Source organism: Hippichthys cyanospilos, chromosome 19 (genome assembly GCF_059441005.1).
Source record: "Hippichthys cyanospilos isolate Australia breed blue-spotted pipefish chromosome 19, RoL_Hcya_1.0, whole genome shotgun sequence".
NCBI classification, from domain to species: Eukaryota; Metazoa; Chordata; class Actinopteri; order Syngnathiformes; family Syngnathidae; genus Hippichthys; species Hippichthys cyanospilos.
The window spans coordinates 15,035,646-15,061,006 of NC_142387.1; the positions used below are offsets into that span (position 1 = coordinate 15,035,646).

Here is a 25,361-nt window from a genome sequence, read left to right on the forward strand (position 1 = left end):
ACTCGCAACAAAACATTCTGCCGTGTTTAGAAATGTTGACAAGAAAAACAGCTGCGATCAAGCCAGAGCAAACAGGAGCAATTAAGTTAGAACGATTTTGCTGTAGGGCTCTGTGTTGTTTAGAAATACTACAGACTCAAATCTCAAATCTAAGCAAATTTGTTGTTTAACTTGTACAAATACAGTCGTGAATATTAAAACTGAACTGTCCTGATAAGGCATAAAGCAGTAAATGTCATTTTTTTCTAAGAAAATTTACAGGCCTGGTCTTGGCCGGTCTTTATCAAAAATGAATAGTTCACCTGGGGGAGGGACAGAAACGCGATCGGATAAAACTGCTTTGGATTCCGAGGCCCTTAAAAACGCAACAAGAGATTGGTTTTGATTGGGACCGGTCTCAAGACCAAGACGAGGCTGGGTAAAAACGCCTTTGATTCTGAGACGAGACAGAGACCCTTAAAAAGTGGTCTCGAAACCAGCCTTGACCGCTTAGACTTAAGACCACAAAACGAGATCTGTCTTGGTCTCAAGACCGAAACCAATCTCAGAAACTAGAACACCACGAGTCGGTCTGATGGCGGAGAAGGGTTTTAAAAAAACAAGAAAAACAGCTACGATCAAGCCGGAGAAAAAGGAGCAATTAAGTAAGAACGATTTTGCTGCAGGGATCTATTCCTGTCCCCCTGCAAATGTCTTCTAAGAATGAAAGAAAAATCCCTGACTGTCTGACAGAGGCTTGCCACAGTCCCCAAGCTCTAGAAAGTAAACCATCATCAAGTGGCTTCCTCACTGCAGGATCTCGGAAGAAGATCCCGGCCGGAAACTCATTTCACAACTACCGGGGGCCTGTAAACAGTTGTCCGGGATTGTTTACCTTCCCGTTGCCTCCCTTTGAGGCACCACGACACCCAGATGGTTGCGATTGAGGCATCGTCAGGAAACGCTCGTGTGAAGGGCTGCCACTAATTAGCGGTGAGAAGCTAGCCCAAGGCAGGGTTTAAGAAGTTCATCGATTTGAACCGATATTCCGTTTTCGCAGTCGCCGGCACGAAAGCGTTAACTTGCTAGCGGTGCCGTTCGAGCATTTGCAACACGTATATGCGACGTCAAAGTGAAAAGATCTGAGAACCCCAGACTGGCTCTTCCCTATGATTCCCAGTGTCGCGGGAACGCCGAAGACAGCACGGTAAGGAAGACTGAATCTCGGAGCGGTGAAGACAGGATGGGTGATAACACAAACCGGTGTTTGAGGTTTAAGAGGTCTGCACACTTAAAAGACCAGACACGAACGCTTGGATTTGACCGTAACTCGGCTCCCCATAACTCTTAACAATCAACCAATCGAGCGCTTTTCTCCCAGTCAGCGTAGCCAGCGATTTCAGTTAAAAAACGTCGGTCTGACCCACCCGGCTGTTTGGAGATAATTGCGTAAACAGTTTGAGGGGCAATCAGAAGAGCTTATCAGGGAATGACAGTAGAAACCACAGTTTCCGTTAGCCAGCCCAGGCTCTGCGAGTATTATGTAAAAATACAAAATATGCTGATTCGGTGCATTCATAGGCGTTTCAGGACGGAATGTCATTTGTACTTTTTACTACCTTATCCCAAATTTGAATTCTGATCAAAAGAAAAGTTTCAAATCATGCTAATCTTTGCCAACAAGTGGAAGGTACTTACTTTGTTAACCCAACCCTCAAACTAATCTAATCCGAACTTTCAACCTAATTAAACTGACCCAAACGATCACTACACCCTACTAACCCTAACCCAAACACTAAGCAAACTAGACCTAAAACAAGCTAACCCTAAAACCTAACTCGCCCCGATTTCAAACTAAACCAAAGGTGCTTTTGAACATTTTTGATTTGGGCATTTAATTGGGAAAATGTAAAACAAACATAGTTTTCTGCCAGGATCTCCGAAGCTCACGTAGCGGGTTAAGCTACGTGCCGCTAGAAGCCTGTTACATAAGGCTCCATTGACAACAAACACACACGTGGTTAAATGTCACACTTGGAACAGAAAGATCATGCCGCCCGCCCGCCCGCCGGGGGCAACGCTAAAGGGTAAAATATGAAAGGACAGGAGGCGGGATTAGCGTGACGGGAGCCTTGGGATGAAACATCCTACCTTGATTTACCATTGAAGCATCCAAGGGGATTTGGCGTTACAATTTTTGGCCACAATTTATCCCAATTCCCCAAATATAAGATGCGTTTTTTTCCCAAAAATGAAGGCCAAAAGGGTGTTCTATAAATGGCACTGAAGAGTTATAGAACACGGAAAGATATTGTGTGTGGCTCGTTTATTAATTGCCGTCTTTAGGTTTATACGCACAATCATAAACTTGATAAATCGCGGATGCTGCACAAATGTGGGTATTTATGAAAAAATTAACTTGAGCCGCGTTGCGAGGAAAACAACAAACAGCTGCTTCGAGGGCTTTTAACGTGACACTGCTGAGGCGTTCAATGACCGCTCACAATGTGGGAAATCAGAAACACACTTAGCGCTCAATAAATAATAAAAGCCAAGAGTATGGGTGTGTCTAATAAACGGTAACTTAGAAATTTTATTTTTTATTTTTTACCTTATTCGAGGAAGATTGATCTGTCAGCAACATAAGCCGGCTTTCGACACAGAAGTGCAGTTTTATATCCACCGTATTCTTACATATAATAATTACCATAACGGTAAGCTAGAGGCCAGATGTAAGGTTGCCTTTGGCAACCGGTCCCTGAGGTTGTTACGTCATTATTTTCAATGAAAGAAGCGAGCAGACTGACCCAACGTTCGAGTCCATCACACACAGAAATATCACTAAAACGGAGAGATTCATGATGCCGCCAGGTGATTCATTTAAGAGTGGAATGGTATGCAGCCGAGTTCGCCGGTTAGAGAACATGGAAAGATATTCCATTTGACTCGTTTATGAATTTTCGCTCTTTTGGCACAAACACACAATCATAAATTTGGTAAAACAACAATGTTGTGTAACTTATTTATGGCAGAAATAACTGGAGCCACGTCGCGAGGAAAAGGAAAAACAATCGCTTAGAATGCAGGCAAGGTTACACTGGCGAGGCGTTCACTGACCGCTCACAATGTGGGAAATCTGAAACACAATGCGCAACAAATACTTACGTATATGAACACAAGAAAATGGGAAGAGCTTAAGAAAATGCAAGTTATTCTGTTGCTATCGTTTTTACACTTGCCAAATTGTTGGTGCGTCTTATCCACGGTAACGCAGAAAATACCTGAATTTTACCCTAAAATGAGGGGTGCGTCTTATACACGGGTGCGTCTTATATTTGGGGAATTACGGTAACTCGCGAAAAAGATTCATACGGCGTTGTCTCATACTGGGTAACCTTGAGGTCGGCCAGGCGGATTTCCCGCACTGGGCGACAATAGCTCCGAGGAGAAGCCAAATTCTGACGGCGTACGCCTTCTGCCGAGCGACCGTCTTCACGCGGCCTAAATATAGCGCCATTAAAATGAATGCAGAAAAACCAGGCGGAGGGAATGAGGTTATCAGGCTGGCCGAGCTAAATTTAGACCAAAACATCCGAGCTAAAAGGCAAGGAAGGCCGTGCACGATGGAAGTGGAGGCGAGTCTCAGTGTGACGCCCTTTGGTTGCCGGGCAACCAACCGTTTTATGTGCACAACGGTTTGAGGGCAAAGCGGGACATCTTGTCCAGACTTTGCACGTTTTCTTTTGAGATTTGAAGCACACCGGGTTTGAAGGACTTACAATCCACGATTTAGTTTTGCTTCTGTTAAGTGATCACTATTAAGTGAAAAAACATATTTTTAACTCTTTCACTGCCGATGACGGCTATAGACGTCAAAGATTCCTTTTAAATGAACTGGGCTGGGAGGAAAGAAGTTGATTATTTAACCAGTCACTATAAGTTGCTGGCATTATATGTTTTTGTTCAATTTATCTCATAAATAGTGTTTAATTTCCTTAATAATGTTATTAATCCTGTCAAAAAAGGACTAATAATATTTGGTCATACTTCTTGGAAAACAATAAAATGTTTACATTTAAACACCTCTGCGATTGTGGGAAAAGTTATTTGGCCCTCGAGAAAAAGTTTGGGGACCCCTGTTGTAAACAAACACTGAAAAGTATGGGACCGTGTATTGAACCCTGGGGGACACCTTTGAAAAAAGGGCAAAGCGGGCGCGAGGGGTCAATGTTTTTTTTTTTTTTAAACACACTCTCAATATTGCTCATGTGTTGTATTTCTCCTGTATGCATGACGTTCATTAAAACAAAAATGTGTTTTTTTTCCCGACCTACTGACATGAAAAATAAATAATAATCCGCTGAGTCGGGTCAAACGAGGTGACGGGTGAGAGAATCCAAACACAGACGTGGCAGTGGCACACGTGGGGTGTTTTTCTCTGCGTGACGGGGGGCAGCTGTGTTTTCACGGCTTGGGCGGCGGTCGTTTGGGGGGGGGGGGGTTGTGAAAAAAGAGGGGAGGGGGGCTTAGAGACAACGCCCCTTCCTCATTAATGAGGCGGGATGAGAAAGGGAGGGAGGGGCGCTTTATCCCGCGCGGGATATTACTATAAGGCAGTACTTCTCAATTATATTTTGCAGAACCCCCCCCCAGGAAAGAGAAATTCTGTCAACCCCCCACCACACACACATACACACGAACTTTCTGTCCCGACTATCAATATCAATAAAAATTGTAGAAATATATGTAAAACTGTATCTTTTAATATTAACAAACGAAAAAAAAAACAATATAAATCAACTTTTAATAACTGTTTTTTACTTTTTACAGTGTTTATACAGGTTAGTCTAAAATGGAAAAAAAAACGATTTGCACCCCCACTTTCCGCGCCCACTACTAACACTACTAACTTATGTTTTTGCAGGTCCGACACTAGTCATTTGTCATAGCCCCCGCCCCCTTTCCATAATGTTTTTCAAATCAGACGAAATTGTAATTGTCAGTCGTCAGTATAATTTTGACCAAAATTCTGCCACCACTAGGTGGTGACATTTGACAATGTTTTTTCTGGTCTGTCATTCGTCAGGCACTGGACTACTTCTGTCTGCAATCACACAAATTATTTTTTCCGTTTTAGTATCAGCGTGTCTGTGGTTCTACAATTGGAACGTTGATATAAGTGTAACACGAAAATAAAGCCAGCTAAGGGGTTTAACAATCACGTCCACTGGGTGGCATTATCACTCTTTAAATGACACTCAATTGGTGGGCGTCCTTTCTCATTTATAACTACTTGCCCTACAACTATAGAAGACGGTTTCATTAACATTTGTCTAAATTGAATCGAATACAAGTAATAAGTGAACCTTGAAAGTTTGCGCGTGCTCACTGCATTGCACATTTGAAGGGGGTGGAAAACAAATCTGAGATTTTATTTTTAAGGCCATATCGTGAAGGCCTTCTAAGAGGATTAAGGCACACACACACACACACACACACAGACATACACGCACTTGATGCCATTTTCTGATGATAATCCAAAACATGGCAGCACCACCGGCCTGTAATGACATGCGCCGGCTCCAAGCTGCGGCGCGATGATGATTGCGGTGACGTAAGCGCTCGGCTCGGCGAGCGGAAGCGCAAACTCTTCCAAAAAAAGAAAGATTAGCTGCGCTAGCATAAACGTCTCTTTGTGCAGCTCTTTTTTTTTTTGCTCTTAAACAGTTGTCATGGAGGAGAAACGATGAACCCGCTCAACCCGGACACACGAGCCGCATCACACGCTGGTGAGCTCCACATTCCCTCCTGGAATGAGAATGCTGGGATTGTGTGTGTGTCTGTGTGTGTGTGAGAGAGCTCAGTGTGATTAGGCTCACATGGATGACACTTAAGCAGCGAGAAATCAACAACTTGCGGCACATTCCGGAAAACTCTTGGGTGACCTACCTCACATGGCGCATCTCGGAGTTGACGCTGCTCGCTCCCGCGCGCCGCCATCATTTTCACGTCGAAACACTCAGGTGGGACAAGTCCGTGGGGGGCCGCATGGAGCTCAGGTGGGTGATGGCAAAAAAACAAAAAAAAAAAAAAACACAGGAAAAAAAGATCCTAATCCACGCCGTCTTCCTTCCTCATGATTTGGAAATCTGAACAGGAATGGTGCATGTGATGAAATTGAAATGGATTCCATACAAAAATATGACAATAACGCTCCATTATGCTTAACACTATTGGAGCGATATTCATTTGACATTATGTCCATTATGAACATAAATGCAAAGGTGTACTGCATCCTACTGTGAGCCGATTTGTTAAGACTGTGATTATCACACTTAGACACTTGAAAGAAGCAAAATATTAGGAACAGCCGCTGGTGGGATCCTGGGCAAAAAGAAACCACACATTCTGTGATGGACTCTGGTTCAGGATGCAGGTGTAGGACACTTCATAAAGAATGTGAAGGAAAAATATGTGCAATATTGCATTACCATTCAAGTCATCCGCTATGTCACCTGTCAATGATTTACAAATACGTGAACACAACACACACACACACGCACGCACACACACACACACACACACACACACACACACACACACACAGTGACATTTACGTCACACGTTAACCTTGCACAGTGTTGCTTTGTAGTGATGCTGATGTTTTTGTCATTATTTGAAACTTGAAAAAAATGACATTCGCTAAACATCAAAAACAAATCGATGTGCTCCAGACACATGCCCAATAAAACAAACATTTTTTCTCCCATTTTCAAAAGCGATTAAAGTAAAGAAAATAATCAAACACACAAGACGATGTTACCTGTTTTTAATCCGAAGAAAAACGACCAGGAAACGGGTAACGCCTTGGGTCCATTTAAGGCTCGCTGAAAGCTCCGGAGAGGAGAGCGGGAGGCTGCGAGGCGCTCAGCCGGCCAGTGGAGCTCCTCCGGCGGCCGCGGCCCGCTGGAGCCGCTCGCTCCCTGCTCGGCTGGAGAAAAAGCGGCGGGAAGAGCACTCATTCCTCACGGCGACCCGGCGAGAATTCAACCTCCGCTGCTCATTCATCTCCAACGCAACCAGTCATGAAAAATGTAAAAAAGACCACAAAAAAAAGGCAGAAGTGTGTATTCCTGCGAGTTCCAGTTGGCGGCGCGACCATCTGTGCTGAGATGGACGAAGCTGCTGGCTTAATGAGGACACGCCTTTCGGCCCGCCCCTCACTTGACGGCGGCCAATCGGGTGTCCAGTTTAAATTTGGAATTTTTACGACGAGCCAATCGGATAGGGTGTTACATAACAGTTGCTATAAAGAGCAGAAGGTACCACAACAACATTGACCCATGACAAGTTGTTACATCTACGAGCAATTTAACCTTTTATAAACCAGTCAAGTAGTTTTTTTTTTATTTTTTACTTACAATAAATAATAAAATTGATCAATTTAAAAATACTTATCCATTTATGCTATTTGACTGTCCACCACCCCAATATATATATATATATATATATATATATATATATATATATATATATATATATATATATATATATATATATATATATATATATATATATATATATATATATATATATTTAAACTTGGGTCCCTGAACTGTGAGGTGGACGTGCCAACCATTGCGTCACCAAGCCGCAACTTTAAACAACAACTTCAGATTTATCATCGTTTTTTTAGTACAAGCACAGCATTTCTTTTAATCACAAAACATGAGCATTACTATTAATCATAAATCATTTCAATTGTTTCCATTTATTGAAAAAAATTCAACTCATTTTTATTCTTTACAAATTCATTGTGTGGGCCGGATCACACCCGTTTGTGGCCCAGAAACGGCCCGCGTGCCATATGTTGGACACCTTCGCCAAACACTTAGGGCAAAAAAATGAAATAAATAAATACCTGGGCTTGATGTCTGCACTCACAAAAAAAACTGAAAAATACATATTTGGGTGTTAATAAACTCAGAGAAAGTGATATATATTTTTAATGATGATATAATTTTTCATCTCATGATATCCATCCAGCACCATGATAGGTTTGTCCAGCCGTTAGCAAGTGCTACATCAGAGCTCTTTATCATGAAAACATATAGGGCACCGCGGCCGCATGGGAATCCAGGGAACCCCCAAAAAAGGGTTTGTGGGGTGCAATATGGGTGTGGTGTGTGTGTGTGTGTGTGTGTGTGTGTGTGTGGGGGGGGGGGGGGGTGCACACAGCTGATGCAGACAAAAACAAAGGCTGACAGTGTTCTGTTTGCAGGCTCCTCCGCCAGCACAATAGATGGCGGGACAATAGGACCTCCTTTGACCCGCACTACCGCAGGTCCCCCCCCGCCCCCCCTTTCCAGTTTCAGGGGGCTCGAGGGCTATTGTCTAGAAAAGACCCCGTTTTTTTAGACAATGAATAACTAAAAGCCGTGTGAGTAGCGATGTGCGGAAAGTGATTGTTTTGTCATTAAAATATTTTGAGAAACAGAAAAAAAATAGACAAAAACAACGAAATAAATTTGACATTAAACAGAAAAAGAAAAAAAATAAAAGGCTCGTGTTTTTTGGATTTCTTTGTAGTACTTCTAACTCCCAAGTGACTTGTTGCATTTAACCTCCATTCAACTATATCATTTCATTTTTTTTTTTTTTAACCATATATTGTTCCACGGAAATAATAAGTCACTGAAAGCTCAAAGGTAAAAAAAAAAAAATCAGAAAAAAAGAAGCTGACATCCATTTTTTCAGATGTTTTTGTTTGTCGTGCTTATTTTTTGTTCTTTTTATCATAATATTTTCTTCATTCATTTTTATTTTTTTTTTCTGTTTTTGGAACACTCCTTTATCCTAATATTTGAAAAAAAAAAAGGGAATAAATGTTTGGACTCTTAAAACGCATAATTACGTCTTTGGCATTGAATGAGTAAGAGACAGGGGAAAAAAAAATCATAAAAAGGAATAAATCATAAAACAGCTCAATTCCGCCATTTTAGAGAGCACAAGGTCCATTTAGCTTGTTTTTTGTATTAGCTTCGAGCTACAAAAGTCGATCTCGAATACGTACTACAAAAGCACTACTCTATTTATCGTCACGGCGCGAATAAAGCTCGCGAAACACTTGACGCAGAAGAAGTCCAGGGTCGCGGCCCTCTCCAACTTGTTGTGTTGCACAAGTGCATCTGGAGTCCAGCGGAAGCACTGGAAGGCGCCCAACGGCGGCGGCGGCGGCGGCGGCGGCGGGAGCAGCGCCGGCTTTCGGATGGCTGGAACGCGCTCAATGCCGGAGGGGATGTACTTTCTATTTGCGGAGCGCCACGCTTCGGCCAAACTGTATTTAGAGCCGAGAGGGGACGCGCGTGGCTGTCGCCTCGCTTCAAAATCGCACGTAGGATCAAAATGACAAAAAAAGTCATCAACGTTTTGATATATATTTTTTTTTATACAGTTTTTTTAAATAAGAGGCAATATTTTCTTAGAACTCTGGAATTCAGCCTAAAATATACTGAACAAGATGGCTGACATCCTGTTCAATTTTATAGTTTTATAGTAATATATTTTATATTCGAGATTTCTTGAATGGAGTTACAAAGTTTTTTCAGATGGCACTTGAGATTTTAAGAGGGTTTATAGAGGTATCCGTTAAAATTAATAAACGTTGCAATTTTCTTTTCAAATTAAGAGGAAATTGATAGGAACATGAAGCAATGTATTGCTGAACACACACACACACACATATATATATATATATATATATATATACTGTATATGTATTGAATGACTTGGACGAAAAAAAACATGAGCTTGACCAGAAGAACTCATTCAATGCCAAAGACATATTTTTACATTTGTTTTTTAAAGAGAGTCCAGGCACGAGAGGCAAGAGGGTTCAGGCTTTATTAAAAAAGTTTCACATGCACATGTTTTATCCGCAATGTAGCTTGTTGTGTGTGTTGCCTTGGCGGAGGTAACGGCGCAGTGAATGGCCGCTTTCAGGGCTAAACGCGCGTGGGGAAATCAAATCCTCTGACAAACGGCGGGCTTCAGATGACAAACTTTTCATTCAAATGTACAATTCTGGTTTTGTTCCCTTTGTGCGTCGGGGGCAGGAGTTTACCTGCAACCTACTTTTTTTTTTTCTCTCGCCCACAAAGCCGGCAGTGGCGATTGTGAAAGCCGCGCCGCTTTCCGCGCCGTCTCGCTTTCACCTCAATCGGCCAACACAATGGCGCCGGCGGGTTCCCATGGCTGTGCGGATAGCGTTAGCGCTCCGCTAAGTTAAAGGAGACATACTAGCACAGTAAAAAGGGAAAATGTGCCTTATTTAGTGTATGTTTGGACAACATTTGCGGTGGTATCGCTAGGCGAATTTTATTCAGCAACTCCGGAAGATAGATCGAGGAACATCGTGTAATTTATGCTAATGTGCGTAAAGATAAAACATAGCGAAGCATAGTATAGTTATACTACTATGCTATAGTATACTACACTGTAGTTGCTAAGTATAGCAATGTTACTTATTGTTCCAATCAATTTGCTCTTCATTTGAAAGGAAAACTGGACTGTTAGGATGCATTCAAGTCAAATTTCTGACTTCAAAGTCAGTATTACAATTTTAAAATGAATAATTCTGACTTCAAATTGAAGTTTTTTCCTTTACTTTAGTTAGTACTTTGAAACTTAAAGTAATTAATTACTTTTAGTACTAGTACTAAAACTAATCAGGTGTTTTAAAAGTAGATTACTTTGTTTCAAAGTACTAAAATGATCAATTACTTTCGCAATTGACAGAACGGAAAGCATTAGGTAATTAAGCACAAAAGTTATCCATTTTTATTAGTGCAAAATGATCTAAAGCAAGCGATTACTTAATCTTTTAGTATCAGCCATTCTACCCCCCTATTAAGCCAAACACTTGAAAAATATGATGACAAATACCGAATAAGTAAATGGGATTGAATGTAAATATAAAAATATGTCTCTGAACGACGGAATGAGTTCATTTGCTCTCAATTTGAAAAGAAAAACAAATTGTTCCTGTCAACTTGAGATTACATTTGCTGATGCCTGCAGAAACGCAGTTCAAATCTTCCGTCCCCCCGTTTGAGAACCGCGGGACTAGTAAATACCCCCCCTTTGTCCGTCTGATGTTTTACGATAAGGACGCAGGATTTTTTTTTTTGCCTCTTTTTCTTATCGCGCATACTCCCAAGTCTGGAGCCAGCGCAGGAATGTCCAGATCTCCCCGAACGGCTCTTGTTTGCGCTCGCAAGGCAAACAACAAGTCATCTGGAAACCCGTGTTTTCGTTGCAATTTCATTGACCCCGGGAGCCCCAAAAATAAGAACTGAGCGAACGCAATCGCCGCGATCTGGAGGGCGGGCCGGCCTCGCGCTGAGCTTTTCAGGTGATTAAGAGTCGCGGAGTGTACGGACGCCGCGCGCCACTGACTCTCAGTCGCCGCGACGACAGAAACAAAACATTCTTTAGGGCTGGGAAGCGTGTTTGCGCTCTTTTCATGGTCACTTAGGGTCCTCTTCGGAGGGGTCGCGGCCCCCAGCCCGAGGAGGGGCCACCACAAAAGGATCCGCGACGCCACACTTTGTTTGCTTACGCAGGTCATTCCCGACCAACGTGCCATAATTAGAGATTTTTATTTGCTCCTGGATAATTTACCATCGGCTGTTTTGGGGCTCAGTTCCAACAAAAAGAGGGGATAAAAAGTCTACACACTCTTCCCTTCTTCAAATGCCGGGTTTTTGTGGAGATGAGACAAAAACGTCAAAAAGTGTCAGTAAAGAAAAAAAAATAAATAAAAATTCTCATTTAATTCCGAAAAAAAAGTGGGAATCCTCATTTCAACTCCTTCACTGCCAATGACGGCTATAGACGTCATTTTTATTGGGTGATAGTGAATGAGATAATTTTGCGCGTCATTTTACATCACTAGCATATATCGAAAAATAAATATACATTACCTGCAGTAAATCTTGATTGACCATTTTATAAAGATCATTTAACTCATTCACTGCCAATGACGGCTATAGCCGTCAAAGATCCATCGTTGCTGGGAGGGCAATGAATGAGTTGAAGTCGGTCAGAAAAAAATTGACACTTTAAAGTCAGGATTATCACTTTGAAGTTAGAATTCTGAATTTGATTTCAGTGAGCAAAGATAGTCAGAATTCTAAAAATGAAGTCAGAATTTTGACTTTTCTGTCAGAATTTCCATCAAAAGTCAAAATTTTGAAAGACGAAAATTCTCATTTTAACACCAAATTCCCAGTTAAAAGTCAGGATTCTAACTAAATCCGAATTGTGACCTTAAAATGCAAATTTTCACTCTTTGAGACAAGGAAAGTCTCTCCTTAAATATCGTTCGTATTTAGAGAATCTTTCTGTCCATTGAACGTGTGCAAAATAGAAAACCCGGAGACGGAATTCTTTGAAAGACAATACAACAGTGTTGCCCGATCTGATCAGATTGGTCGGCGCTTGCTCATAACTGAACAAGCATATCATGTTTGTATATATGTGTGCGTGTGTGTGTGTGTCCGACACACACTGCGCCCACTGTGTGTGTGTGTGTGTTTTCCATGAGTCAGAGCGGACCCCGGATGATGCCAACTTTAATAATCTGTCGCCATCTGTCACCAACGTCCTCGTCTGCGCCGTTTTTTCTTGCGCGTCTTTTCCCAATTAAAAAAATGTACAAATGTGTATTTTGTGTTCGCGACGTCGCATTTTTCCGTTGGGGTGTCCGGTCAAACCTTGTACTTCTGCTTGCCCGTCTTGCTGATGACACAAATATGCTGAAAGGAGAAGAAAAAAAAAATGATGTCATCCCACATTTAAAAAGCCACTTTTAAGCATTCCATTCGGTAGGGGCGGGGTCACCTTTCAAAAAAAAAAAAAACGCCACATACTCTAAAACATGTCATTTACAGGAACATGACATAATTTACAGCGGGAGGCAACTTAACATGTCTGCCTGTCTGTTGTGAGTTATAATCACTGTTGACTTTTAAAGCCATACGTGCACAGATATGAATTTTAGTCATCATTTTTGGTGTTTAGAGGAAGAGCAGATAAGAAAGGATGCTTTCGGCCTGGCTGATAATGAGACCTGACATTCCACTGCTAACCCTCCCTTGTGTCTGATAAATGCCCCCCCCCAGAAGTCACAAAATATACAGAATTAGTCATATATATATATATATATATATATATATATATATATATATATATATATATATATATATATATATATATATATATATATATATATATATATATATAAATTAAAGCAGTAGCAGGAACATTAGAATTTTCTTTTCAAACTAAGAGAAAATTGATAGGAACATGAAGCAATGTATTGCTGAATATATATCTATATATATCTATATCTATATCTATATCTATATATATATATATATATATATATATATATATATATATATATATACACACACACACACACACACACACACACACACACACACACACAAGGCTTTATTAACTCATTACTATATATGTTTTACATGATTTTACAATTATTTATTGCAAAATACCTCTTAGATATTCTTTGTTGTTTTGTACCTTAGCACGATAGCCATAGCATGCTAGCAATAGCAACTTCCGAATAAGGCTATTGGAAAGGCTAAAGGCTAAAGGAAATGTTATGACAACTGATGCAAGTTTCTGTGTATTGCTGGGACAGGAAGAAGGGGATGAAACCTGCTAGGTGAGTTAAAGTTTCATGGAAAGGTGAATGCTGGGGGCGGAGTCACCTCTTTGATTTACTATGCCGCGTCTTTCATCACCCCCCCCTCGTCTCTCAGACCTTCAAAAAGACAGCCGGCGCGTACTTACGTTCAGGTCGCGGAAGTACTCGTTGTAGTCCAAAGCGTAGCCCACCACGAAACGGTTGGGGATTTCAAATCCCACATCTGGGGGGGGAGGGGGGGGGGGCACGTTGGAAATTGGCCAGCGTGTACATGTTACATGTTGATTTCCACTACTCACAATCTGTCAGGTTTTCGTCCATGTTGGGAGCCCTCTTCACCAGCATGCTGAAATGTATTTGCATGGATAGCATATAAATAATTAGCAAATAAATAAATATATATTTTTTTATATATATATATATATGTGTATCCAAATGCATTGCCTCCACACTGTAAATGACAAGCAGGCGACATAGAGACGGCGACTTTCATCACGCGCTTGGCATTTCCTGCCGCGGGGGTATCGGGGGGACAAACGCAGGCGGACGCCCCAAAGAGCTTGACTCACCCCGCGACCTTGACCATCTTGGGTTGAAAGGTCTCCACATGCTTCAGAAGGGCCTTCATTGTCTTGCCTGTGTCAACAATGGCCTTGGGGAAGGCAGCAGCATGGAGGATGAGAGCACATTTCAACATTCAATCGAAGGACATCTCAATGAAGGAAATAATAAAACGATGAGGTTTTGAGTGTTCATCAGATGCCAAGAGGAACATTCGGCCCTCCGGAATCCACAATCCAAAAACATTATTCAAAAGTTAAATCGTGAAGGAGATAAAAGAACTCGTTGAAGTTCTTGCACTCACCTCAACTATGAGCACGCTCTTGGAAACATGCGAAAAACAGAAAAGAAAACACATATGTGACATTTGCATGGATTTTTGCATGCGTGCGGAATGTTTTCCAAAAGTGTGTCTCCACGGCAACAAGAATGCGTGTAGATTATAGAGGAGGATCTTTTCTATTCCGGTCAGTGGTGAACATCTGTGCGGACATTTTTTCCAGGGCTTCAAACGCGCCCTTGTTCGCCCGGCGCCGTCTATGGGCTTCTTTGTCAGGCGGGCCAAATTCTCTTACACCTGACCACTGTTACGTGACGGCGGCACGGACGAGGCGGGGTACTAAAAGACGTTTGTTTTACGATGACGTCACACGGAAGACGGAGTTTTCCACTTGTAAACAAACCAAGGCAGAGCCATTGAGAAAACAGCACACACGGCTTGATTATATCCCTGCCGGTTTGTCCGCCTGTGCAGTCATAAAGTAAATCTGACGTCTATTGCCGTCATTGGCAGGGAATGATTGAAGATACACGCACACGATGGCCTACATTTTTTTTTTTTTTTTTGGGAGGGGGGGCGGCGTTTAAAACTACGCCGGGGCTCCCAAACGCCTCTTTCGTCATCAGAATAATATATACTAATAAAAAAGGAGATATTATGTTTTTGGCTGTCAATGGCACTGAATGAGTTAACTTTTTCACTGCCAATGACGGCTATTGACGTCAAATCTGTTTTTTAACAATAGTCAAAATGTAGATTTAACATCTATTGCCGTCACTGGCAGTGAATGAGTTCAAATAAATGCAATAGGATACCTGCGTTTTTTTCTTTGCTGTTTTTATATGTACCGAAGCACAATACAGCACAATCAAAAATAGGATTAGACGTCTATTGCCGTCAATGGCAGTGAATGAGTTCAAATAAATGCGATCGGATACCTGCATTTTTTTTCTTTGCTGTTTTTATATATACTGAAGCTCCCAGAAGACCGTTTATGTATTGAAACAATATGGCGCGATCAAAAATGAGATTTGTCGTCTGTTGTCGTCATTGGCAGTGAATGAGTTAAAATACAAGCGCTCGACCGGAAAACGTGGTAAGCAAACACACCTTTCCACGCAGGAAGGAGAGATCCCGGCTGCCGATGATGTGCAGATCCTCTGTCGATTGGTCATTCTGTTAAAGACAGTTTAAGTACATATATATATATTTTTTTTTTTCTGCCTCAAGAAATGTAACAAACTTAGAGAAAGTGATTTTGCGGCGACGAATGCATTTTTTGGACATTGCGACAGCAGGGAATCCACAGGGGAAGCATCACATGGCTTGTTGCCCCCGGGGGATGTCACATGAGTCCATCATGACCTACCAGCATGAAAAGTTACATGGCAGCCACCATTTGAAGATCTCAAAACAGCTTGTTTGTGACCATAACATCATCCGTAGGGCGTGTTTTGTTCTTTGAAAACCTTACTTTGTCAGGAAAATGCTTTAATTATAACGCTTAAAATTTGAAAACATGCATCTCCCTAAGTACAGAGCGAGCATTTTTGCAAATTCCCGCGTGTAAACATTCCGGGGTGTGTTATTATCCTCCACTCTCATGTTTGTCACATGATGATGACGATGATGTGAGGCCCGGAGTATTTCCTGTGTCCTTGGGGTGTCCTGCCTGAATGGGAAAAGATTAGAAACGGCGACATCTGATGGCAGAGACGGCACATTGCGTTGATGTCGAACTCTTATTTTGTATTTACATTTCGTCCACGTTTATCCCGGGTGTTACGTTTCAAGAATGCCAGCAACAGTTTGAATTTCGGAGTTTTAGCTTTTAATATGACTTTTGCCTAAAAACTATTATCTTCATTGGCAAAATATCTTGGATCTCATAACATCTAATATCATAAAGCTACTTATTAGATGATGACATATATTTGTCGTATTTTTTTCATATTAGTGTATGAGTATTCTTTGGAAATGTATTTTCAAAAAACATACATTTGGTTCTATTACAGAATTAAAAATAATGGACATTACTTTAACAGATATAGACAGTTTTTTGTCAATAACAATACATTAATAAATTTAATCTCTAATTGAAGTTGAAGTTTTTGGTGTCAAAAACACATTAACCATAACATAATATGTCTGTAAAAAAGGTGAATTCAGTCACTTTAAAAAAAAAAAAAATTATCACAACATATGCATAAAACGGACTTTGTTTTCTCTCTCTCTCTCTCTCTCTCTCTCTCTCTCTCTCTCTCTCTCTCTCTCTAAATTATATATATAATAATTGCTGTAATATGAAACCCTAGCTGCGCTATCTTTTTTTTCTTGTCACGAGTGCGTGTTGATTTTGGTCTGACTCACGAGGTAGCTCTTGAGCCGGATGAACTCCACGCGCGTCTCCAGGCGCCTGTCCATGTTGCGTCCCAGCACCTGGATGCGATCCACCAGATCCACGCAGAACTTGTATCCGCCCTTCAGCACGCACAGCACCGTGATGTCACCGTCCGTGAAATCCTCCACGATGTCGCGGACCAGCCGCTCCGTCCTGGGGCGCGCGAGCAACAGCCGCAAAGGTGAGACTTGTTGTTATTATTATGGTTATCGTTATTGTACATGAGAGCGGAGCGCACCTGTTGATAACCACGCCGTGAGGGATGTAAACGCTTTGGATGTCGTGGCGATAATGCTCCGGGTACGTAAACAAATCCAGGCTGTATCCGGGCCAATCGTCGGGGATCTGCGACGACGGGACGTTCATTTCGTCTGACGCCGGGTAGCACCGACCGATATTCACGACGTTGAGTGAATCGTAATGCGCGGTTACTTTGTTTCGCGGGAGTTAACTTTCTTAAATACTTTTTTTGCTTTTGTTCCTTTCAGGTTGTGTCTTTGGTTAAAAAAACAAAAAACTAAATCCATAAAGTGGCAATTTTTGATCAAAACACAAATCTTTGCTCATGCTGTTCAAACAAGCTTGCTTTCGGTTTAATTTTAAGGGTTACAAGTTAAAAATATATACAGTAGTTATATCACATTATGTTAGGGTTTTTTTTTTTTTTTTTTACAAAGTCCGGTACGCCCCACAGTGGACATTTGTAGAAGAGCAGTGAAGTTCGGTGATACGGTATCATTAGTGCTTGTCGAGTTGACTCAATATTTGGATGTCAATTGTTGTGTTTTTTTGTTGTTGTTTATTTTTTTACCTTCATGGCGTGGAAGGAGGTCTTGGTCTTAAAAGTAGCAACAAGAAGAATGTTAATTGTATGTGTTTATTATTCAGCAATCATTTATTAATTTGTGCTATTTGTGGACATTTGTAGAAGAGCAGTGCAGTTCGGTGATACGGTATCATTAGTGCTTGTCGAGTTGACTCAATATTTGGATGTCAATTGCTGTTTTTTTTTGTTTTTGTTTATTTTTTTACCTTCATGGCATGGAAGGAGGTCTTTGTCTTAAAAGTAGCAACAAGAAGAATGCTAATTGTATGTGTTTATTATTCAGCAATCATTTATTAATTTGTGCTAAACACATTTCTGTAATGTACCTAAGAACAATCAAACAACAAGAAGAAAGTTAATCTATTTATCTATTTATCAACCATGTATTCATTTGTGCTTGTCTTTGTGCTTCATTTGTACTAACTTTATTAATAGACAATCAGAAATTAAGAAGATGATTTGTGGTGCATTTTGGTGCGCCTTACAGTGCAGAAAATACGCTATATTTATGTACGAAATTACACTGGATTATAAGGCGCGCTGTCAGCTTTTGAGAAAATTGAAGACTTTTCGGTGCGCCTTATAGTGCGGAAAATACGGCATATCGAATCAATCGACCGACTTTTGCGTTTGACGTACCACGATTCCTTTTTTCTTCCTGGTGTTCTCCATTTCTCAAAGCGATGACACAGGAGAGGAAAAAAGTCCCGCCGGGGGTTAGCGTTCACAGGAATCTCTTGGTGGAAAAAAAACCAAAAACAAAAATTGACATTTGACTTGAGAAAAAGGCGGGAAAATGCTCACAAACGATTATTGAGAAAGTCGCTTTCAGGTCCCGTACTCACGGCTTTGGCTCGCTCCGGGTCGAGACGACGGACCAAAACAGCGCGGTGTCCACATGCGCTCACAGATCACGCTGCAGTCATTTGCGTTTTTTTTTTTTTTTTCCGTTCCGCTCGTGAAGAATGCGAGGGCTAACGGACTTCATGTGACAGGCCTGCTGCTGTCCAATCAATACATTAAGACGCCAAACGCTTTGTGACAAGAGAATAAATCTTTTGGGGTTTTATTGTCACGTTCAGAAGGGATGAAGGGGAAAAGCGCAAAGGATTTTTTTTATCCATTTGAAAAGATTTTGTTTCAATGTGGAAGATGAAAGTTTTTGACTTAGAAGGTTAATGACAACATGTAGACATAAATATGAGACAAGAAAGTCCACTGAGAAGGTCAAAAATGGACTGAGAACTTTTTGGATGATAGAAATCATTTTAAAAGTTGGTTTGGATTTCTATTGAGGGAATTTGGGTTATTTTTGAACCAGCTGTTTTTTTGTAGGTTTAAAAAAAAATAAAGGTCAAAAATAAATCCAAAATTTGTAAAAATGGACTGATGCAAATTTGGGGGAAAGACAAAAAAATGTTTTGGGGTTGGGTTTGACCCAAAATTGGTTGAAAAAAATGAGCAACCCAACTATTGACGTTATTTGACGTTTAATACAAAATGTTGTTTCATTTTTGGATCATTTTTGAGCCATCGTTTAACTTTTGGGACCCAATATTTTCTGTTTTAACAGTTGGCTCCAAATAACCCAAAATGAGTCAGAAATTGACCGACACAACTTTTTGTGTGAAGTCGGTAAGTTAAAAACCAAAAAATAACCAAAAATACAGTCAAAAATAACCCAATTTGGGCCTATAGGGGACCAACCCAACTTTAAACGCTATTCAGTTAACCCAAAACGTTGGATCAGTCCATTTTTGACCACATTTTTATTTGACCCAAATTTGAAAGCAGTAGGGTAAAAAAACAACCCAGTTTGGGTCAAAAATGGACTGACCCAACTTTTTGGGTGAAACGGACAAATTAAAAAGTTGAGTTCTAAGTTGAGGCTCTAATCGGCAATGTAGATGGTCTTGAACCTCTCAAAAACGACCAAGTCGCTCTCCAGCTGCTTCATCTCTGCCTCCAGTTGCTCCTTGCGGGATTTCCTCATCAGCGTGTCGTTCACCACCGGCAGACGCTGGTACTTGTCTTGCAGCTCGGCCAAGGTGTTCTTCAGACTCTTCAAGGGAAAGGATCAAACTTGAGATGTTTTTTTTTTTGGAAAGGGAAGTTCTGGACGTACCGCCAGGTTAGCTTGTCGCTCCTCATCCGACAGCTGCTTCATGGCGCCTCTCTCCATCTCCTCCTTCAGATACGTTTGGTATTCTTCCACAGCTTTCTGCACTTCCTCGTTGCGATGCTGAAGGTACACGGGAACCTCGCCGTAATCCTGGCAGCGAACCAGACGCTGGATTAAGGACCCCGTTACCTTGAACTTTGTCGGCGGGGTTGTAACCCTTGACGAGGAAATTAGAGCGCAAATGGTGCAGCAACACATGTAGACAGGAACTACACCAAGACTCAGTAAGAGTGAGTGTCCAACTCCAGTCCTCGAAGGCCGGTATCCTCCATGTCCATGTCCTCCACTTTCGCCTCCGTGTAATTACCTTTTTCTTGATGTACTTGGGGACGAGTCCGGAATGCTCCAGGAGCTCCTTGTGGCCTCGGTTGGTGTCAACGGAAGCCACCTTGGGTTTCGCCAGCACAGGTGTGGTGGGCTTGATGAATTCTTTTTTATGGCGGCCCATTTGTGGATGTTCTGACCTTAAGGGGACGGCTGGTTTCCTTGCGGTGCAGATGCGATGACAGTGGCCTTTTTCTGCAAAGACAAAAGGGACACTCAATGGGATATTAAGAGACGATATTTTGATATGGATTGCTTTGACAACTCACTTTCAGGCAGCTTGGGCTCCTTGGAATGTTTCTTGAGGTATTCATCAGGGGATGGAGCCTTCACCTTTGCTGGTCCCATTGTTTTCATTGATTTCTTGAGTGACTTGTCCTGCTGGATAATTACTCTCCTCAACTTGGACTTGTACCTGAAGAAAATGCACAGAAATAATGTCGCAAACCCCTAAAACCCTCGAAGGAATAACGAAAAACTCAAAAAATAAAATATCCAGCAGGTGTATTGATCAATCAGCTTAGCTTGTGTTTTTCTCGAACTTACTTTGGCTTTTCATGGTGAACCTCGGGTAAAAAATTGTAGATGCTCTCTTGTGGAAACATTGTGTTAGCCATGTTGAAAATGTTAGCACTGAGCCGAATGAAGCCCACAAATGTCGTAAATAATCCGTAAAATTCGCAAATTACCTTCGCGAACTAACGTTAGCTGAGATAGTTTCCGGAGGAGTCTGCTTTGGCTTGTTGCTAGGCAACCTGAGTATGACTGCGTTGCCTTCAAGACGGTCGTCAATTTCTAAAACGTTTATTCAGTTTACTGTATTAATTGGTATTTTATTGGCTTGAGGATCTTTTTGTCGCTCATAAACATGTTGTAATGATCGTACTACACTCATTGTTAGTGCCGTAATACCTCTGCAATTAATTCGAGATTATAAATATTTTCGATGTTGGAATACATTTTTTAAATAAATAGCTCCTAAATTGGAGAACGTGAAACAGGACCCCAGGCGGTACTCCATATTTTAAATCGTGTTCAGAAGTAGCATTCATGCAAAACTTTTAAACCAAATAATGTGTATATCAAGTAGGCTATATACTTTCTCCGTAACAGAAAAGTGCGACCCCAAACTGTCATAATGTAATTTCGTCCCTCTCCGTTTGCCGTAGTGTTTTGAAATGACAATATGGCGGCACCCACAACCAAGTTTGTGCTTAGGAGTTTACAATAGTATAAATCGTCTCCCGTGAGGGCTTACGAAAGCTACATTTGACGTGAGTAAATATTTAATAAGTTTTTGACTGCACTTGACGCAGGTAGAAGTTACGGACTAAGTTAGAATCGCGAGCAAGATATCTAGACAAAAATAACAAGTCGCATATAAATCATTGGAACATTGATGCTATCGTTTCAGTTTGCCATGGCTTTACTGAGAGCACATAAGTTTGCTTTGAGAACGTTCGGATGCATTCTGGGACCGTGTTACAACTCAAATTCATGGCTCTCCATCCGAACCTGCTCTTCCGGATATCTCCATGAGAAGAACATTCTCATCATGGGTCCACCCGGAGCAGGTAAGACCACAGTGGGCAGAATCGTTGCCCACAGACTGGGGCTCCCGGCCATTGACGTAGACGACGACGTCTTGGAGACAACGTGGAAGATGCCCGTGGCCGCCAAGCTGGCCGCCGTCGGCGGCCGGCGTTTCCTGGAAGAAGAAGGTCAGGTGTTGTGTAACTTCTCGGCTTCCGGGTGCGTCCTTTCGCTGACGGGCTCCAACCCGCTTCACCGCGAGGCCATGGAACACGTCAAACGAAGCGGCGTGGTGGTCTACCTCGATGTGGACGGTGAGGACATCCTACACAGGCTTCACAAAATGAAGGTGGACAGGATCGTGGGCCAAGAGACGGGGAGGACCATTCGGGAAATCCTCCGGTACAGAAAGCAGTTTTACGAGCAGTGGTCGGACATACGGGTGTTGTGCGCCCGAGGGGACACGGCGGAGGAGGTTGCGGAGAAGGTGCTGCGGGCCGTGGAGAGATTTCATAACCACGCCTCCGAGACGTACGTGTCCACGAGGGCTGATGGAGAAGGATCGGAAGCGCGCTTCAGTGACGTGGTGGTGGAGGGTCTGGCCCCAGACGGGGGTCTCTACGTACCCAAAAATGGCTTCCCAAGGATATCTCCAAGTGAGTGGTTGAGACTAGTAGATATGTCTTACCCGGAACGAGCTTTGGTGTTACTCGAAAAGTGCGTCCACCCTTTGGAGGTCTCCGCTGTGGATTTGCGAGAAATGACCTTCGCGGCGTATGGGTCCCAATTTTCCACTGAGGAAATTGCGCCTGTAAAGCACCTGGCGCAAAATGTGTACGTCCAGGAACTTTTTCATGGCCCCACGGCTTCCTTCAAAGATCTGGCCTTGCAGCTGATGCCCCAGCTCTTCGCTCACTGCCTGCCGCCCATGTGCAACTACCTGATCCTGGTCGCCACTTCCGGCGACACGGGCAGCGCCGTTCTGAGCGGTTTTGGCCGCCTGCGCGGCGCGGACGGTCGTAGGACGGCCGTGTTGGTTTTCTACCCGGAGGACGGCGTGAGCGGCATCCAGAAGCTGCAGATGTCCGCTTTGGAGCGAAGCCGCGCCAAGGCCGTCAGCGTACGCGCCGATTTTGACTTCTGCCAAAGGAGCATCAAGAAGATGTTCGGTGAAGCGGGTTTGACGGGCCATCTGGCCGTGGAGTACGGCACCGTCTTGAGCACCGCCAACTCCATCAACTGGGCCCGTTTGTTGCCGCAGGTGAGCGTATTACAAGCCCGGCGGCCCACCAGGCTTTCCCTGCCCCTGCGCCAGGCTTAGCCCACCATCCTTTTTTTGAAAATAGTCTCTTCTGCTTTGCTGGAATTTTTATTATCAGTAGAAATGCAACAAAACTACTCATCGATGACTATACTAACTGATGATTATTTTTGGTTCTCAATTAATCATGCAGATAACTTTTTACATTACAAATATTGGGAATTTCAGCTTCTCAGCGGTAAATATTATCATATTAGTGACATAATCGTTCGTTGCAGACTTACTTATAATCGAGGGACTTTTCAGGTGTGATTATAAGTGTAGTCTTGAAAATACAGTTTGGTGTTTTATAGGAGGGCAACATTGAATCGAATTATCGAAAAAATAATCGATTATTGAAATAATCATTAGTTGCTCCACATTTTATAACCAAAGGACATTTTGGGCATAAGCATTTTGTGGACTCTGATTATATTCATGAGTGCAGTCTTAAAAATGCCGTTTGGTTTCTTATAGAAGTGCAACGATTAATTGACAATGAGTGATTTTTACAAACGATTAATCTGGAGATTAAAATGACCAAAATCTGTTTCTCATTTCATTTTTTTAGTCCTTTGCAGGAACAGATTATCATTGCCTTGAACCAAAAAAGACATTTGCAAAACTTTGCTTCTATTTTGAAAATCAATTATCAATATTTCGTGTCCGAGTAAACCAATTTTTGAGAGAAATCATGCCAGTACTGCCACAAAATTCAACTTTTTTTTGAATGAAAGAATGGAAATTTTCGCTTACTTTAAAACAAATCGATTCCTGGTTTAATCAACAATCATCAGATTAATCGAGTCTTAAAAAATCGTTAGGGACAGCCCTAACGTCTTACTTTTATACTCTAAACCATTTTATTATCAGATTGATTACCGCGATGGAATAAAAATTCAAAACAAACTAAGAACCTACACACGTTTTTTTTTGGTTTGTTTTTCAAAAATGGAGAACTCATCACATGATTTTTACGTCAAATAATGTCCGTTGCTCCCGCAGGTTGTTTACCACTCATCGGCCTATTTGAACCTGTGCCGAGACGGCGCCGTCCGCTTCGGCGACCCCGTCGACCTTTGCATCCCCACCGGCAACTTCGGCAACGCCATGTCGGCCGTCTACGCCAAACAAATGGGCGTCCCCATCCGCAAAGTCATCTGCGCGTCCAACCGCAACCGCGTCGTGGCGGACTTCGTCAACACGGGCGAATACGATCTCCGGGAACGCCGCCTGCTCCCCTGCCGCTCCCCCGCCATCGACATTTTAAAATCGTCCAACCTGGAGAGGTTTATTCATCACGTCTCCGGCGGCGACGGCCCGCTCGTCAGGGACTCCTTCGCGGCTTTGGACGAACGCGGACGTTTTCGTCTTCCCGACCCGCTTCTCGGTAGGATGCGACAGGAAGTCGAGGCCGGCTGGTGTTCGGAAGAAGATTGCCTGGACGCCATTCGGAAGGTTCACGCAAGCTGCGGTTACGTCATGGACACGCACACGGCCGTGGCTAAAGTTGTGGCCGACAACCTTGGGGACCGCACGTGCCCCGTGGTCATTTGCGCCACGGCTCATTACGGAAAATTTGCGCCCGCCGTGTTGGAAGCCATGCGAGTGGACAAAATTCCGCCGGACGTCTCTGAGCAGCTGAGGATGCTCCGGCTCGCGGGATCCAGACCAGGGACGCACAAGGACATCATGGAATGTCTCCGGGACGGACGCGGACGGGGACGCGGCGTTTGCGAAGCGGATTACGGCGTTTTGGTGGAACAAGTGGAGAGCATGATACAGGACTCCTTCCTCAAAGTCATGTAAAGCTTGATTTTCCAAACAAATGAAATTTGGACACCTGGAAGACACTTGACATTTTGTCTGTAATTATTTCTGCAGTTTGATTGATCACAAGAAAATATTCTGCGTGGGATTCAGCTTCTAATCTTTATTTTCGACTCAAAAATTGTGCCGATATCCAATTCATACGACGGCCACTAACAACAGACTTTAGAAGCAAAAACCAGTTTGACACCCCTGGCCCTTATTTTTTTTCAACTTCACCGTCCCCAATTTGTACCGTGAGCGCACTTTATGTTCTGATTATCTTAAAACGTGTTTTTCTGGTGGCCGTCATTGGACGGCGCTCCTAATGAAGCATCGGGACGAGCGTCCATAGCGCTGCTCCTCCCTGTGGCACTTTGCTGTTCAGACAAATGTGAAAGCGAGCGTAGCATAACGAAGCGCAGTCAGGGGGT

At 42.5% G+C, this 25,361-nt stretch overlaps 4 protein-coding genes across 7 annotated transcripts in view; 1 reads left to right on the forward strand and 3 right to left on the reverse strand.

The window, feature by feature from the left end:
• Positions 1–7,167, reverse strand: part of arhgap21a (Rho GTPase activating protein 21a) — a 53,898-nt gene extending 46,731 nt beyond the window's left edge. The window contains exons 1-2 of the mRNA XM_088401626.1: positions 6,803–7,167; positions 5,929–6,128 (exon numbers count right to left, since the gene is read on the reverse strand). Coding sequence (XP_088257752.1) covers positions 5,929–5,982 — 54 coding nt within the window. The 5' untranslated portion in view covers positions 5,983–6,128; positions 6,803–7,167. The remainder of the gene's footprint in view (positions 1–5,928; positions 6,129–6,802) is intronic.
• A 1,126-nt stretch (positions 7,168–8,293) lies between these two features.
• prtfdc1a (phosphoribosyl transferase domain containing 1a) lies at positions 8,294–18,693 on the reverse strand. Of its 4 annotated transcripts, none has more exons than XM_088402193.1 (10): positions 18,625–18,685; positions 18,419–18,515; positions 17,192–17,298; positions 16,923–17,106; positions 15,663–15,728; positions 14,577–14,594; positions 14,281–14,363; positions 14,011–14,057; positions 13,858–13,934; positions 8,294–12,797 (listed from the first exon to the last, which is right to left on the reverse strand). In XM_088402193.1, the coding sequence occupies exons 2-10, from the start codon at positions 18,449–18,451 to the stop codon at positions 12,750–12,752; spliced, it is 663 nt and encodes a 220-aa protein (XP_088258319.1). In that variant the 5' UTR covers positions 18,452–18,515; positions 18,625–18,685; the 3' UTR covers positions 8,294–12,749. The 4 variants fall into 4 exon arrangements, 3 of the variants coding, with proteins under 3 accessions (XP_088258319.1, XP_088258320.1, XP_088258318.1); XM_088402194.1 differs by lacking the exon at positions 18,625–18,685 and having other exon boundaries at positions 8,294–12,682; positions 12,756–12,797; positions 18,419–18,457; XM_088402192.1 differs by lacking the exon at positions 17,192–17,298 and having other exon boundaries at positions 18,625–18,693.
• A 32-nt stretch (positions 18,694–18,725) lies between these two features.
• enkur (enkurin, TRPC channel interacting protein) lies at positions 18,726–21,002 on the reverse strand. Its single transcript, XM_088402196.1, has 5 exons — positions 20,832–21,002; positions 20,555–20,700; positions 20,269–20,480; positions 19,905–20,051; positions 18,726–19,841 (listed from the first exon to the last, which is right to left on the reverse strand). The coding sequence occupies exons 1-5, from the start codon at positions 20,900–20,902 to the stop codon at positions 19,671–19,673; spliced, it is 747 nt and encodes a 248-aa protein (XP_088258322.1). The 5' UTR covers positions 20,903–21,002; the 3' UTR covers positions 18,726–19,670.
• A 462-nt stretch (positions 21,003–21,464) lies between these two features.
• Positions 21,465–25,014, forward strand: thnsl1 (threonine synthase like 1). Its single transcript, XM_088401954.1, has 3 exons — positions 21,465–21,559; positions 21,700–23,079; positions 24,124–25,014. The coding sequence occupies exons 2-3, from the start codon at positions 21,706–21,708 to the stop codon at positions 24,925–24,927; spliced, it is 2,178 nt and encodes a 725-aa protein (XP_088258080.1). The 5' UTR covers positions 21,465–21,559; positions 21,700–21,705; the 3' UTR covers positions 24,928–25,014.
• The last annotated feature ends 347 nt before the right edge of the window (positions 25,015–25,361 follow it).

Coding starts and splice junctions, on each gene's coding strand:
- prtfdc1a (XM_088402194.1), bottom strand. CDS start 18,451: ATGGAGAACACCAGGAAGAAAAAAGGAATCGTG. Junction 15,729..16,922: donor TCCGGCTCAAGAGCTACCTC/GTGAGTCAGACC, acceptor TGTCTTTAACAG/AATGACCAATCGACAGAGGA. Junction 12,798..13,857: donor AGTACTTCCGCGACCTGAAC/GTAAGTACGCGC, acceptor TTCTCCTTTCAG/CATATTTGTGTCATCAGCAA.
- thnsl1 (XM_088401954.1), top strand. CDS start 21,706: ATGGCTTTACTGAGAGCACATAAGTTTGCTTTGAGAACGTTCGGATGC. Junction 23,080..24,123: donor GGGCCCGTTTGTTGCCGCAG/GTGAGCGTATTA, acceptor TTGCTCCCGCAG/GTTGTTTACCACTCATCGGC.
- enkur (XM_088402196.1), bottom strand. CDS start 20,902: ATGGCTAACACAATGTTTCCACAAGAGAGCATCTACAATTTTTTACCC. Junction 20,701..20,831: donor GTTCACCATGAAAAGCCAAA/GTAAGTTCGAGA, acceptor CATTTTCTTCAG/GTACAAGTCCAAGTTGAGGA. Junction 19,842..19,904: donor AGCGACAAGCTAACCTGGCG/GTACGTCCAGAA, acceptor TTTCCCTTGAAG/AGTCTGAAGAACACCTTGGC.